This window comes from Mytilus californianus, unplaced genomic scaffold (assembly GCF_021869535.1).
Source record: "Mytilus californianus isolate M0D057914Y unplaced genomic scaffold, xbMytCali1.0.p SCAF_5, whole genome shotgun sequence".
Taxonomy (NCBI): domain Eukaryota; kingdom Metazoa; phylum Mollusca; class Bivalvia; order Mytilida; family Mytilidae; genus Mytilus; species Mytilus californianus.
This window is the reverse complement of record NW_026262701.1, coordinates 118,489,445-118,504,421: the sequence shown is the minus strand read 5'-3', so window position 1 is coordinate 118,504,421 and position 14,977 is coordinate 118,489,445. Positions and strand designations below refer to the sequence as shown.

At 33.5% G+C, this 14,977-nt stretch overlaps 1 protein-coding gene across 3 annotated transcripts in view; it reads right to left on the bottom strand.

The window, feature by feature from the left end:
• LOC127700850 (deoxynucleoside triphosphate triphosphohydrolase SAMHD1-like) overlaps positions 1-14,977 on the bottom strand; it is a 148,294-nt gene that overhangs the window by 21,651 nt on the left and 111,666 nt on the right. For 2 of the 3 annotated variants that reach the window (XM_052204543.1, XM_052204545.1), the window contains exons 10-11: positions 13,096-13,152; positions 6,183-6,372 (exon numbers count right to left, since the gene is read on the bottom strand). In XM_052204543.1, coding sequence (XP_052060503.1) covers positions 6,183-6,372; positions 13,096-13,152 — 247 coding nt within the window. The remainder of the gene's footprint in view (positions 1-6,182; positions 6,373-13,095; positions 13,153-14,977) is intronic. The other variant, XM_052204544.1, reaches the window with a different exon arrangement.

Below are 14,977 nucleotides of genomic sequence, written 5' to 3'. Positions count from 1 at the left end.
CTTTCCGTAAGCCCAAAAGCTTTAAAGACTTGCAGGTGAAAGATGATTTATCCTCTAAACCAGGTTCTTCGTCAGCGGGCTCTTGCAAGGGTTGTGGGAACAAACGATGCCTGACGACTTGAAAGCACATATTGAATTGAATATCTATACTTTTAAAGTTCACTCCACTGGTACGAAATACATCAGATTTTGCAAAGTTACTTGCAAGACTACACATACTGTGTACCTTCTACTATGTTAATGTGGTAAAATGTATGTCGGTGAGTCAGAACAGCCATTTCACAAACTTATGAATGCCCTTTGTAGTGACTATGAATGTAAGACAGACCTTCCTCTCAGCATTCAGTTGGGATTCCCTGGCTACACTAAGCCAGATTTCAAGCGATTGAGTATGACCCTCATTGGCCACTACACTGCTTGGTCTAGGGATCAGAGAATCATTTGGGAAAGAATTTGAATGAGAAAATTAAAAAAGTTGGAACCAAATGTGATCAATGAAAAGTTGTAGTTCAAATCGCACATAACTGTTCATTTTGGAAGCATTTCTACGCAGTCTCTGATGTAATTACTTAACTTTCGTCAATTTGAAATTTTAGAACTATACATGTTCCAATCACGCGATGCTTTTCATTTTGGAAGCACATCTACACAGTGTCTGTTGAAATTACTTAACTTTCGTCAATTTTGAAATTTTGAAATTATTCAAGTTCAAATCACACAGTGCTATATATTTTGGATGTTAATCTACTCTGTAAATAATCAACCTGTGTGAACTTTTTAATTTTGTATTACGTCCAACATTGATTGAGTAAAATGAGTATAGATTGATATTATTTATTCTACATCATACTGATGAAGGATATCTGTCATCCGAAATATTGAATTAAACTTGTATATACTGTTTCCTCTTTGTTAATATTGATGTTATTTTGTACAATTTAAGTACCGAACGTGACCTTTTCCCGAATATGACTGTTATACCGAGTGTGAATTTGCATTACTATACGAAGTGTCTCGGTATTTTTACATCCAACATTCATGTATTTTTTTTAAAGTTTTTGTTATGGCTTCGGTTGAATAATGTTTTATGTCTTATTGTTTGTTGTCCAAATAATAATAAAATTGCCTTTCAATACCATCATTATCATATTCCAGAATATGACTGTTATACCGAGTGTGAATGTGCATTGCTATACGACTTGTCTTGGTATTTTGTACATCCAACATTCATGTATTTATTTTTGATGTTTGATGGTTTCGGTTGGATAATGTGTTATTTCTTTTCGTTTGTAGTCCAGATAATTATAAAATTGCCTTTCAATACCAGCATTGTCATGAAAACTGTTTGGACTAGTATTGTGAAAATAATTGTATAAAGTTCGAGATTGCATGTTAGTTACGTAAGCGCGTCATTGTTTGTGATATCCTGTGGTGTTTGTCGTTGATGGAATATGTTCGTTGTTGTTCTGTGGTTTGCATGTTGTGTCGACAATTATATTAGTTGTTTGTGCGTTTCTCTGTAATGAATGTTCTTGCGTGTGTTTGTGCTGTATTTCTGTCACGTAGTGTTGTCATTTTAGCGATATTTTTTAATATTGTCATAAAGCGGGAGGTTAGGCTAGCCATAAACCAGGTTCAACCCACCATTTTTTCTTAAAATGTCATGTACCAAGTCAGGAATATGGCAGTTGTTATCAAACAGTTCGTTTCTATGTATGTTGGCGTTTGTTTCTGTTGTACTTCAGTGTTCCTGTTGTTCCTTTGTTTTCCTCTTATAGTTAATGTGTTACCCTCGGTTTTAGTTTGTAACCCGGATTTGTTTTCCCTCAATCGATTTATGACTTTTAAACACCGGTATACTACTGTTGCCTTTATTTAGGCGTATATATAATCAATTTATTGTGTCCTATGTTTCATGACGATCCAACGCCCTCGCAAGACAGAATAGTGGCACTATCCATCATGTACTGTGTTACAACCCCTAGGTAAAGCCGACGAGGAAAGGCATTACATTGACTACCGAAAACTATATTTTTATGTAGCCTAGGTGGTCGAGTAATCTAGGGCGCTGGACATGGTGCAGGCGGTGTTGCCATGATGTCACAAAATCAAGGATTCGAATCCCGCAAATTTGAAGATCTAACATTGTTGGGCTAAATTTGAGACGAATTATAAATAAATATATTATGGTGTTAGCCCTGTATAACCACGTGTTATCCGATGGAGAAAGTCTGTCTTAAAGTTGTCACATGTTTAGACGTATATATATTGGATAACATATATCCTTCATTAGTATGGTTATGATGTAAAAGGAATCATATCAATCTATTCTGATTTAACTATAACAATCTTTAAATTTATACAATACAAACCGAACAACGCTTGTACAATTCTAAAATTTCAAAAATGACATAGGTTAGGTATTTACAACAGAGACTGCATAGATATGCTTCTAACAAAAATAGTAATGTGCGATATGAACTGGTACATTTCTAAAATTACACAGGTGACGAAAGTTGAGTTAATACAACAAAGACTGCGTAGAAATACATTCCCAATGAATAGTACAGACCGGTTAGAGCTGGTATAATACTCAAATTTCAAATTTGACGAGGGTTAAATAATTACAACAGAGGCTGCGTATTTACACATCCCAAATAAATAGCAGTTTAATTTTATTTTTTTTTAAATTTGTCAAAGGTTAAGTAATTGAAAGTGAAACAGAGACTGCGTAGTAATATGTATTATAACCCAAATGAAAAGCACTGCGCGAATTGAAACCTTTTCATTGATCCCATTTGGTGCCAAAGATTTTAATTGTTTTATCCAAAATCTTTCCCGAGTGTGTCTATCCTCCCTAGACAAAGCAGTGTTGTGGTCTATGATTGTAATGGTCAGTCGATTACAATCTGCCTTAGTGTGGCCAGGGGATCTAAAATGTCGACTGAGGGGAAGGTCTAGCTTGCATTCATAGTCGCTACGATTGCCGCTCATACGTTTGTGAAATGGCTGTTCTGACTCGCCAACATACTGTTTACCACATTAACACTGTAGAAGATACACAGCATTTATAGTATTGCAATTACCATTGCAAAATATGGTGTATTCCGTACCAGGAAAGCCAGTACAGGTGGTCTTAGAGTCAGAGATTTCATAAGTGAATTTTATTGAGGAAATGGGCATCGTTGGCATGTTGATGAACACATTGAGTTCTTGTTCAGTATTATCCCACTTCCTGTCAATATCGTCGATGAATCGGAACCTAGAGAGAGGTTGATAAAAAGAAGAATTGAGAATTTGCTGTTCTAATTTGCCCATAAAGATATTAGCATAAAATTTTAGAATTGTACAAGCGTTGTTCGGTTTTAATTGTATAATTTAAAGATTGTTAAAGTTAAATCAGAATAGATTGATAGGTTTTTTTTTACATCATAATCATACTGATAAAGGATATCTGTTATCCGAAATATTAATAGATACTTACATTTAATGTTTCCTTTTTTTTTAAATTGGTGTTGTTTTGTACACTTTTTAGGCGTTTATTTAACTTATTTATTGTGTACAGGTATCGTTACTCGTAACGATCGAGCGCCCTCGTAAGAAAGATCGTTGACTAATATCAAGACGTTTTATATATATATATATATATATATATATATATATAGAGCCTAGGTGGTCGAGTGCGAAAACAAATTTAATGATCTAACATTCTTGGGCTGATGTTTAGACGAATTATATATACAGAATGTATATTCAGCCTTGTATCACCATCACTGCTGGTGATCTGATGGATAAAATCTGTTATAGAGTCATCACTGGTTCAGACATACTTGTAATAGAATTATTTCTGTGACTGCATCTTACATTATTTTGTAGGATCCTTTACAATAGATAATTCAGCTGATCTGTAACAATTCCATCTTCATGCCTTATCTTTTGTCCCTCTTTTATATATCATGTACTGTGTTACAACGCTAGATTAAAACTGACGAGGAATTTAAACACCCGGCCACCGAAAGCCTTATTTTTGTAGATCCTAGGTGGCCTAGTGGTCTAGCGCGTCGGGCATAGTGCAAGGCGAATTGGTGCCTCGATATCTCAGTAGCATGAGTTCGAATCCCAGCGAGGGAAGAACAAAAAATTTGCGAAAGCAAATTTACAGATCTAACATTGTTGGGCTGATATATATATATAACTTATATATATAATGCGTTTTATTAAAATATACTTTTTCACTTTTTTTTTTTCTGTTTAGTATTAAATTTATAATAAAGATCCATTTATTACATCGGTGATCCGTTTATTTGGCAATCGCAAATGGCAGTCAAAATATACTTTTTCACTTTTTTGGTCTTTTGGAAAATGTTGTTTGTGCTGCATTTAGGCCCCTCTAACAAGAAATTTGTTTTGCATGCACACGTATAAAAATTGCGGTTTTTATCCAACGCAATCATAGGTTTGAACGTTGTTTTCAATTTAGAATGGTTTATATTTTTTGGTTTGGGTTTGTATTATATTTGCCTTCGGGTTTATATGATCCGTTCATCCTATTTTGACTCCTCAAAATTCAAGAGTCTATCCTAAATTGAGGTAAATTATATGGCTTTCCAAATACTGTTTCGATTCCTAACATCACTGAAGAGACAATAATTGTCGAAATCCGGATATGGTGTACAAAAACCTTTGCACCTTTTGTTTGCAGTATATCATCTTTTCCGCAAGTTTATTGTTTTCTGTTTAGTATTAAATTTAAAATTAAGATCCATTTATTACATCGGTGATCCGTTTATTTGGCAATCGCCAATGGCACACAGCAGGGTTTAAGAACATTTGTTGTTCGACCTGTTAGTCAAATGCGTTTTGTTAAAATATACTTTTTCACTTTTTTGGTATTTTGGGAAATGTTGTTTGTGCTGTATTTGGACCCCTCTAACAAGAAATTTGTTTTGCATGCACACGTATAAAAATTGCGGTTTTTATCCAACACAATCATAGGTTTGAACGTTGTTTTCAATTTAGACTTGTTTATATTTTTTTCGTTTGGGCTTGTATTATATTTGCCTTCGGGTTAATATGATCCGTTCATCCTATTTTGACTCCTCAAAATTCAAGAGTCTCTCCTAAATTGAGGTAAATAGTATGGCTTTCCAAATACCATTTCGATTCCTAACATCACTGAAGAGACATTAATTGTCGAAAACCGGATATGGTGTACAAAAACCTTTTCACCTTTTGTTTGCGGTATATCATCTTTTCCGCAAGTTTATTGTTTTCTGTTTAGTATTAAATTTAAAATTAAGATCCATTTATTACATCGGTGATCCGTTTATTTGGCAATCGCCAATGGCAGTCAGCAGGGTTTAAGAACATTTGTTGTTCGACCTGTTAGTCAAATGCGTTTTGTTAAAATATACTTTTTCACTTTTTTGGTCTTTAAGAAAATGTTTTTGTGCTGTATATATATACATATATATCTGCTAGTCAAATGCGTTTTGCTAAAATATACTTTTTTAATCATTTGGTCTTTTGGAAAATGTTGTTTGTGCTGTATTTAGATCCCTCTACCAAGAAATTTGTTTTGCATGCACATGTATAAAAATGGCGTTTTCTATCCAACGCAATCATAGGTTTGAACGTTGTTTTCAATTTAGACTTGTTTATATATATAGATATATATATAATTACTCTAAATATCAGCACAACCATGTTAAATCTATATATAACCGGTATTCTTTGTATCCATTCATTGCAAATACTTCATGCTAATATTTTTGCTTGGAATGGTTTTTGCATGGATTTATTTTCACGTTTTGAAAATTTCCAAACTAGTTTTATTGGAGTTTACAAATATGACCCTTTCTGTTTAATTAAGAAGAAATCAGAAATATCTCTCCAGTCAATCTTGTACTTCTCGGTGATTTTCACTCATTTCTCTGTTAATTTTGTTGAACAGGGTAAAATTAATGAGCTAATTCTTATTTTAATCATAGCACTATCTAAGACATCTGTGCAAACGTGTTTAATCCTGTTACGAGTCTGATTATAGCTTGGACGCACAAAATTTATAAAATGCTATATTGGTTCATTAAAGTTATTTCACAGATATTGCCTTGTCAGCAAAATGATGTTCTGTTTGGATATGTCAAATTTTATCAAATAGATAACACAATAATCATACTTACCTTCTTCGGTGATGATTCATCGACAAGGCTGTACAGTTTACGTTTATAGACGTTTTTGATCAACTTCTGTGCTTTTTTCAATTTTGGTTTCTTATTAACTAAGATTTCATCAAAAATGCTATCAGTAAGCTTTTCATATACTTTCGGATGCCTCCAGGCTTCACTCATCTTCACATATATAACTTTTCCCCTATGTAAAAAGAAAAGAATTAGTTCAATGATTTTTAGCCTGAATCAATATATTGCAATAATTTAGGTTTGACTAACAATTGATACATAATTTAATATTATTTTTGTTTTTTAATTCTATATATAAATTGAAATTTTTAAGAAAATTCTTTAGCATATTCATCACGAGAATATCTGTGTAACAGGTGGCCGAGCTTATATCTTAATTGTCCCAACCAAAATCCCGTCCTCGTTTCCTGGATTGTGACATCACCGAATGAGACTTATCACCTAATTTGTACTTACCATGAGTAATATGAAGGGTGCCACTAGTAAAGCAGGATTAACTTAACCTTCGAAAGCACATAAGATCATTCTCAGTTTTTAGTTGGCTTCTTGTTGGTTTATTTTTAATTTTTTTATTCACTGTGGGCGTGTTAAATTTTACGTCGTCTTTCTTCTTTTTTTGGCATGGTGATATCAGTAATCTTACGACTGACTAGACTTGAATATCCCCTTGGTATATTCCGCCTCTTTTTATTATTATATTTAATTAGAGTACGTATTCAATTTCGTTAATCGTTATTTCTAAAGTTATATATATATATATATATATATATATATAATTATATAGAAATATTGCGTATATCTATTTAAAATCTAATAGAACTTTTTAATGTATCAATTAGCGTGTTTAAGCTATATTCTTAGACATATATATATAATTTTAATTCAGTAACTGTATCGGTTTATTTTACAAGCTGATGCACGCCTAAATAGATTGGATGTTGATTGTTGCTATTTTTATACATTATATATTATTCTCGCAGGCAACACGCATTACACATATTTTTTGTGTGTAATCATTTCATATCTATTTTCTGATAATATCATGGAACAAAGAACTTATTTTAACAAACTAAGAAGTTTAACAATACAGAAAATACAAGTTGAACATCATGTAACATTAAATCAAATATATATAACAACAAAATACCAAACGGTTTGAATATTAAGTTGACACAACAAACACCGGGTGTAAAGTCCTTCAGATTTATGAAACGTTAGGACGAAACTTTATTCAATTATTCTTTACGGCTTCTCCAACTTTTACTCTTTTCTATCTATTCATACAAACAAATCAATTCTGGAATAAATGAAATGCTTTCTAAAACACCAGTGTCTATTACTAACGAAGACATGGATTTAATCAAGAAAAGTTTATCCGATATAGAAAGAATAGAAAGGCAAAACTACAAAAACAAGCAACAAAAGAAATTCACCAGAGATCGTCTAAAACAGCAAATTTCATGTTTTGATATAAATCAAATTCCAAGAGAGAGTGAATTTAAAAAACCTAGAAAAAGACGGTTTAAAAACGGAAACACCCCACGGAGAATAATTTAGTTGTTAATCTGACGTCGATAGAATTAATAAACTCCGAAGAAAAATTGTTGAGTAGGGGCCTTAATTTCTGTCCTATACCAGCCAATATTAACAACCTGCAATTGGAGACAAATGTATAGCAATTTGCAAGACGTCTTCGCCTGAAGAAAAATTTCAATAGGCAACACAAAACAAAAACTTACAGGAAGCCGGAATGAATGATTCTGAATATGAGAGTGAAAAAGAAGGCATGTGCATCCCTAGACTTAAAAAGAAAAGCGACTGGAATCAACCCAGAAGTAAGAACGATAATATAGAATCTTTTTTATCATCCAATAAAATGAAGTAAAATCATCAGTCAGTGGCAAACGCATGCGGAATCTCTCAGAACAAGAAAGCCAAACCATGAACAATTTAAAAAGCCGAGATGATATTGTTATTAAACAAGTAGACAAAGGAAGTGCAGTTGTTGTGATGAACAAAACCGACTATATTGAAGAAGGGAATCGTCAGCTCTCAAACACCAAATTTTACAAACAATTAGAATGTGATCCTGCAAAAGAAATTAGCACGACTATCTACGACCTGATGAAACCTGCACAGCTGGTCGATTTTACTTGCTCCCAAAACTTCATAAAGAAGGGATTCAGGGAAGACCGAAAGTATCTGCCAATGGGCACCCAACCGAAAAAATATCTGAATTCGTTAATTACCATCTTAGACCACATGTAAGAACAATGCCATCCTACATTCAAGATACCACAGATTATTTGAAGAAAATGGATTCATTAAATCCCTTACCAAACAACACAATTTTGGTATCGATGGATGTGTGTTCTTTATACACCAATATTCCAAAGAATGAAGGAGAAGTCGCTTGTGAAAAAGTATGGAACAATCGTAAGGATAAACATCCCCCAACCGACTGTCTGGTTCAGTTCCTGAAACTAGTGCTCGAAAACAACAATTTTGTATTCAACAACCAGCACTACTTGCAGATCGACGGTACCAGTATGGGAACCAAAATGGCACCTTCTTTTGCCAACATTTTCATGGGGAATCTCGAAGAACGCATCATTTCGAGTGTGCCATACAAACCCTTGTCTTGGCTCCGTTATATTGATGACATCGAAATCAAATGGAACGAAACTGCAGAACATCTACAAATTTTTTTTAGATCTCTGTAATAACTTTCATTAATCTATAAAGTTCACATCTGAAGATTCAAATGAGAAAATTGCGTTCCTGGACACCACCATAACTTTAGAAAACGGAGTCATGACAACCGACCTTCACACAAAAAAAAACTGACAAACACCAATTTCTCTCTTCGAAGAGTTGTCGCCCAGAACACTGTTCCCGAAGCATTCCGTACAGCCAAGCTATCAGGTTAAAGCGAATTTGCTCATCGGAATCAAAATTAAACCACCGTTTGGGACAACTCATACAACTACTTAAATCAAGAGGTTATAAGAACAAAAAAAAAAATTCAGAAGCTTTCGGTAAAGCAAAAGAAAAAGACAGTACAAACCTTCTTGAATACAAAGAAAAGACGGCCCAGATAAATAAAATTCCGTTTGTTGTCAGCTTTCATCCTGACCTGACAAATCTTTTATCTATTGTCCACAAACACTGGCGTCTTATTGAAAATGATCCGTCCTTAAAAGAGATTTTTCCATCACCTCCCGTCATGGCTTACCGCAGATCCAAAAACCTCAAAGATATTCTAGTTACATCTAAAGTATCTGAACAAGATACATCGAAAATAGGAGGTTATAAAACATGCGGAAGAGGCAATTGTAAGTGCTGCAAAATCGCCAACATTGAACCCCAATTCGTCAGCACAGTCCCAAAAAATAAATACAACATATTTATAACATCTAATTGCAAAACGCAAAATTGTATTTATGTTCTAACGTGTGGAACTTGCAAGTTGCAATATGTTGGTGAAACATAATCACCATTCAACATCCGACTGAATAACCATCGGTCATGTTATACCAAAGAAAGAAACTGCCCAATCACAATACATCTTTTAAGAGAGGGGCATGATTTTGAAAACGTCACATTTCAAATCATTGAGAAAAACCAAAATTAGGACATACAAGGAAGACAAAAGAGAAAGAAATTTTGGATGCACCAGTTACGGACTTTTGAATCTGATGGACTCAATGAGAGAGACGAGAAAAGATTTAAAAACAAATAATTACCTTGAAATCATACAATTTATAGAATATCAATAAATATATTAAACCTTATTCCTACTTTGTGTAGTTTAAGCTACAACAATATTTTTTTGTCAAGCATCCGATTTCACCTTGATAGATGCACACGCCTGATGAAGCTAGTTTGTCTAGCGAAATATTGCGTATATCTATTTAAAATCTAATAGAACTTTTTAATGTATCAATTAGCGTGTTTAAGACATATTCTTAGACATTTATATATATACAACATTTTCCAAAAGACCAAAAAAATGAAAAAGTATATTTTAACAAAACGCATTTGACTAACAGGTCGAACACCAGATGTTCTTAAACCCTGCTTTCTGCCATTGGCGATTGCCAAATAAACGGATCACAAGATGTTACAAAATGGATCTTTTAAAATTATTAATTTAATACCAAACAGAAAACAATAAACTTGCGGAAAAGATGGTATACCGCAAACAAAAGGTGCAAAAATTAGTACACCATATCCGGATTTCGACAATTAATGTCTCTTCAGTGATGTTAGGGATTGAATCGGTATTTGGAAGGCCATATAATTTACCTCAATTTAGGATAGACTCTTGAATTTTTAAGAGTCCAAATATTAGAAATAGGATGAACGGATCATATAAACCCGAAGGCAAATATAATGCAAGCCCAAACAAAAAAATATAAACAAGTCTAAATTGAAAACAACGTTCAAACCTATTATTGCGTTGGATAAAAACCGCGATTTTTATATATGTGCATGCGAAACAAATTCCTTGATAAAGGGGTCTAAATGCAGCACAAACAACATTTTTGAAAAGACCAAAAAAGTGAAAAAGTATATTTTAACAAAACGCATTTGACTAGCAGGTCGAACAACGGATGTTCTTATACCCTGCTGACTGCCATGGCGATTGCCAAATAAACGGATCACCAGATGTAACAAAATGGATCTTAAATATTAATTTAATACCAAACATAAAACAATAAACTTGCGGAAAAGATGGTATACCGCAAACATGAGGTTCAAAAATGTGTACACCATATCCGGATTTCGACGATGAATGTCTCTTCAGTGATGATAGGAAACGAAACGGTATTTGGACGGCCATATAATTTACCTCAATTTAGGATTGACTCTTGAGTTTTGAAGAGTCGAAATAGGATGAACGGATTATATTAACCCAAACGAAAAATATAAACAAGTCTAAATTAAAAACAACGTTCAAACCTATGATTGCGTTTGATAAAAACTGCAATTTTTATACGTGTGCATGCAAAACAAATTTCTTGGTAGAGGGGTCTAAATACAGCACAAACAACATTTTCCTAAAGACCAAAAAGTGATAAAGTATATTTTAACAAAACGCATTTGACTAGCAGGTCGAACAACGGATGTTCTTAAATCCTTCTGACTGCCATGCTATGGCGATTGCCAAATAAACGGATCACCACATGTAACAAAATGGATCTTTATTATTAATTTAATACCAAATAGAAAACAATAAACTTGCGGAAAAGATGGTATACCGCAAACATATATATATATATATAGAATGCCTTTAAGGAAATAACTTATTTAAAGCACAAAAAAGCGTAGCTTTGTGAGTGCATAGCATATATTAATGAGTAAGGTATGGCTATATATGATTTTTAATATGAATGGGCAATGATACATGTCTAAGGTTACAGGCTGGTCAATGGAACTTATCTGTGAATTAAATATATCAACCAAAAAGTGGCGCGTATACTATGCGATGTACAAAACTTCGGTACTTTCAGCAAATGATCAGATGAATCAGCTTTTTTGTAGAATTTCAAAAACATGTAACTGAAATGTTGCCGTGAGATTTACGGACCTGAGAGAGCGATTTATGTGTTACTGTTATTGCTCCTTTTGGAATCCATGCAATTCCCTCAGTTTTTGTTTGTTATCCATTATTTGTCTTTTCTGAATCGATTTACGAGGGTGAACGTCGGTAAACAACTGTCGCCTAATTCAATTGAATACCTCCCCGAAAATGCACGAGGGGATTGATGCAAAATCTTGTTTGATGCATTTTGCCTGATTTCAAAGTTAATAGGGTCTCGTAAACGTTGTGATTAAAGAGACACATTTTAAAGCAATTGTGAAGGTATTCTTCACTTCCTCAACGACATGAAAAAGATCAATAAATTGGTTGGTTATTGATAGTGTAAAATCCATTTTAAACATACTGAATTCACGTAAGAAAACCTTGTGTAAATAGATATATTTTGGAATGTTTATTCTATACTGACACGATAAGCAGGTACCAATCCAGAAAAGGCAGAACCGAAACCAGTTTCTCCTTGAAATTCACCGGACGGGTAACTAGGAAAAAGGAGATCATGGTCTGCCTTAAACAATAGTTTAAGGTATGTGCTACTACTTATCTGTATTTCTAGGAATTTGAAAGTATTTGATAGAAAAAAAACTTCCCAATGTTACGTTGCTTCTACGTTCATTTCTTATTGAAGCTTCCCTAGGGCATTCATTTACTCCAATTTTAAGGAATTATGTGATACCCTTGATAATTTACGGTTAGGTTTAGGAGTTTCACTAGTGTAAGGGTACGGTTTGGTTAGATTCAGCTTAAAGCTAACGTTTAATCTGGTACTTCCCCATTTTGTTCGGGTAAATAAAGCACTCCTCCAGAATTCATGTTTTGATAATTTGTTGTGAATTCAGTTTGGTTTTTTTTATTTATAGGGAAATTTGATCATTGGTCATTGATATTACATTCTGTTTTATTCTTATTTACTGGCCAAAGGTGGCGGAGCAAGACAGTGCAAGGATAACTTCTGAGATCGTTGTTAATGCACTGTGCTAAGCTCCTAAAAAGATATGATTTTCCTATGACAAGCGGTCAATGGCGGAATCGAATAGTCCAATATAAGACAAAACTGTAAATACACTCGAAGATCGAAGGAAAAATTACCGTTCGTGTCGCAGATATTTCAGAAAGCTTTAATGTTGAATGCTATGTAATGTTGCATGATATTGTAAATTGACATAGTAAGTTTGTACTGTTTTGGCCTTTGTCGTTTGGTTCTCAATTCCTTAACTTTATTCATAATTGATGATTGCATCTTATAATTCTTCCAAGGATTAGAGTGTAATTTTCTGTTAATGTCCTTACCCTTCCTCCACTTTATACTTGATATAATCATTAGCTGCTACTAGAACGTCAGTGAACCTGAATTATATAATCCCACAATTTATTAAACTGAAATTATATAAATTACAATACCTACTCCCTCAGGCAAAGTTGACCTTAGATTGATGTAGTTATCAATTTTTATGCCTTCGCTGGTCATAAAGCTTTTCAACTGCTTCGGTTCTTATACATTCTTTGTATTTAAATATTTGGCTTTGAGCGTTCGGACGCATGCAATTTATAAAGCGCTGCTGGTGGACTATCAGTCCCCAAGGGTATCATCAGCTTGATAGTCAGTTCTTAGGTACTGACAAGGTTCTTAATTTGTTCGTTTACGAATTGTGGAATTATTAAAAAGCTAAAGTTTCAACTATATCAAGGAAATTTCACTTAAGTTGGCTATCAGATGAATTTAAGTTCCTTTTTGGTCATATAGTTCTCCAACTGTTTCGGTTTTAATACATCTTTGGCTTTCAAACATTTGGCTTTTAGCTTGACCCGATGAAGATAAATACAGAAAAGTTATTTCGGAGGCATGAAATTTAAAAAGTGTTGTTTTCGTTTTTATAAAGAATTAAAAATGATAGGAATATCCTTGTCTGTACATGTTTTTGGTTTAGCCGTTTTGTGTAAATTTGTCCCCGATTTCTGTTTTGAAGAAATTTATCGGCAAATCAGTGCAATGTACCTACCAGAGTTATTTATTGGACATGTAATAAAATAACTGATGTGTGGATAAAACTCGGTGACTGGATTTATAACAAAACACAAATAATAATTCTTAATTAATAGAACAAAACTATGTAAAACCAAATAATTTTTACTGGACTCAAAAATTATCTCAGAGAAAATCTAATACTAGAAAAGAATATATTTTTAACATTTAGCCTCTTTACACGGCCAATATTGCTGGAATCACTGGCGTCCATTACTTGCTTAATTTTACATTATGTAGTGTTCCTGTGTATATTGTTTAGACCATACCTACACCACCATATATGTTCCATATATTATATTGGTATATCTTTTTTTGTGTTATCATTTTGTTGTTGTTTGTACTTATAACCACATTGTTGTAATAATTGTTTGTATGAATTTTTAAAAAAAGAAAACCATCCTTGCCAAGCGTATTTAATGCTGTATTTAAGACATATCTTAGCGGTGAATTTATATACATATAAATAAGAAGATGTGGTATGAGTGCCAATGAGACAACTCTCCATCTAAGTCACAATGTATAAAAAGTTAACAATTATAGGTCAAAGTACGGCCTTCAATATACATGTATGTATTCTCTATACTACAGACGACAGACACTCAAATGGCACCCTTTTCTGCCATTGACAGCATTCCAACAACACCTACTTCGTACGCATGGCAGAAAATAAATAACTCAAACGCAAATTAAAATTTGCCGACAGCCCGTCGTACGTGATGGACGCCAGATATAATTGTATATAATATATAATCGTGATATATCATGAAATTAACATATAAACCAGGAATCAATTGGCGTTTTCATTCACCAATCATATGTAAAACACAGCAAAATATTGGAAGCTGCACGTTTGATGAATCACCCCTCATTGATAGTCAAGGCCGAACAGGAAAAACCGCATTATGAAAACTTGTATCCGAATCAATGCTCGAGCCTATCTCAGGATAATGACGTCGGACCTCGTCGGTACAAAATGTGTACTACGAAAAGCAAAAATATTATAATAGATATATTAAAGCATCATTTCAAATAATGGAGTTTACTCGGTCAATCGACGGCTAGAAAGTGAAGCTACTACACAAAATCACCTTAAATATGACAACAGATCAGCCCCTTGATTAGACAGTTCAACATCGGCCTACCAAA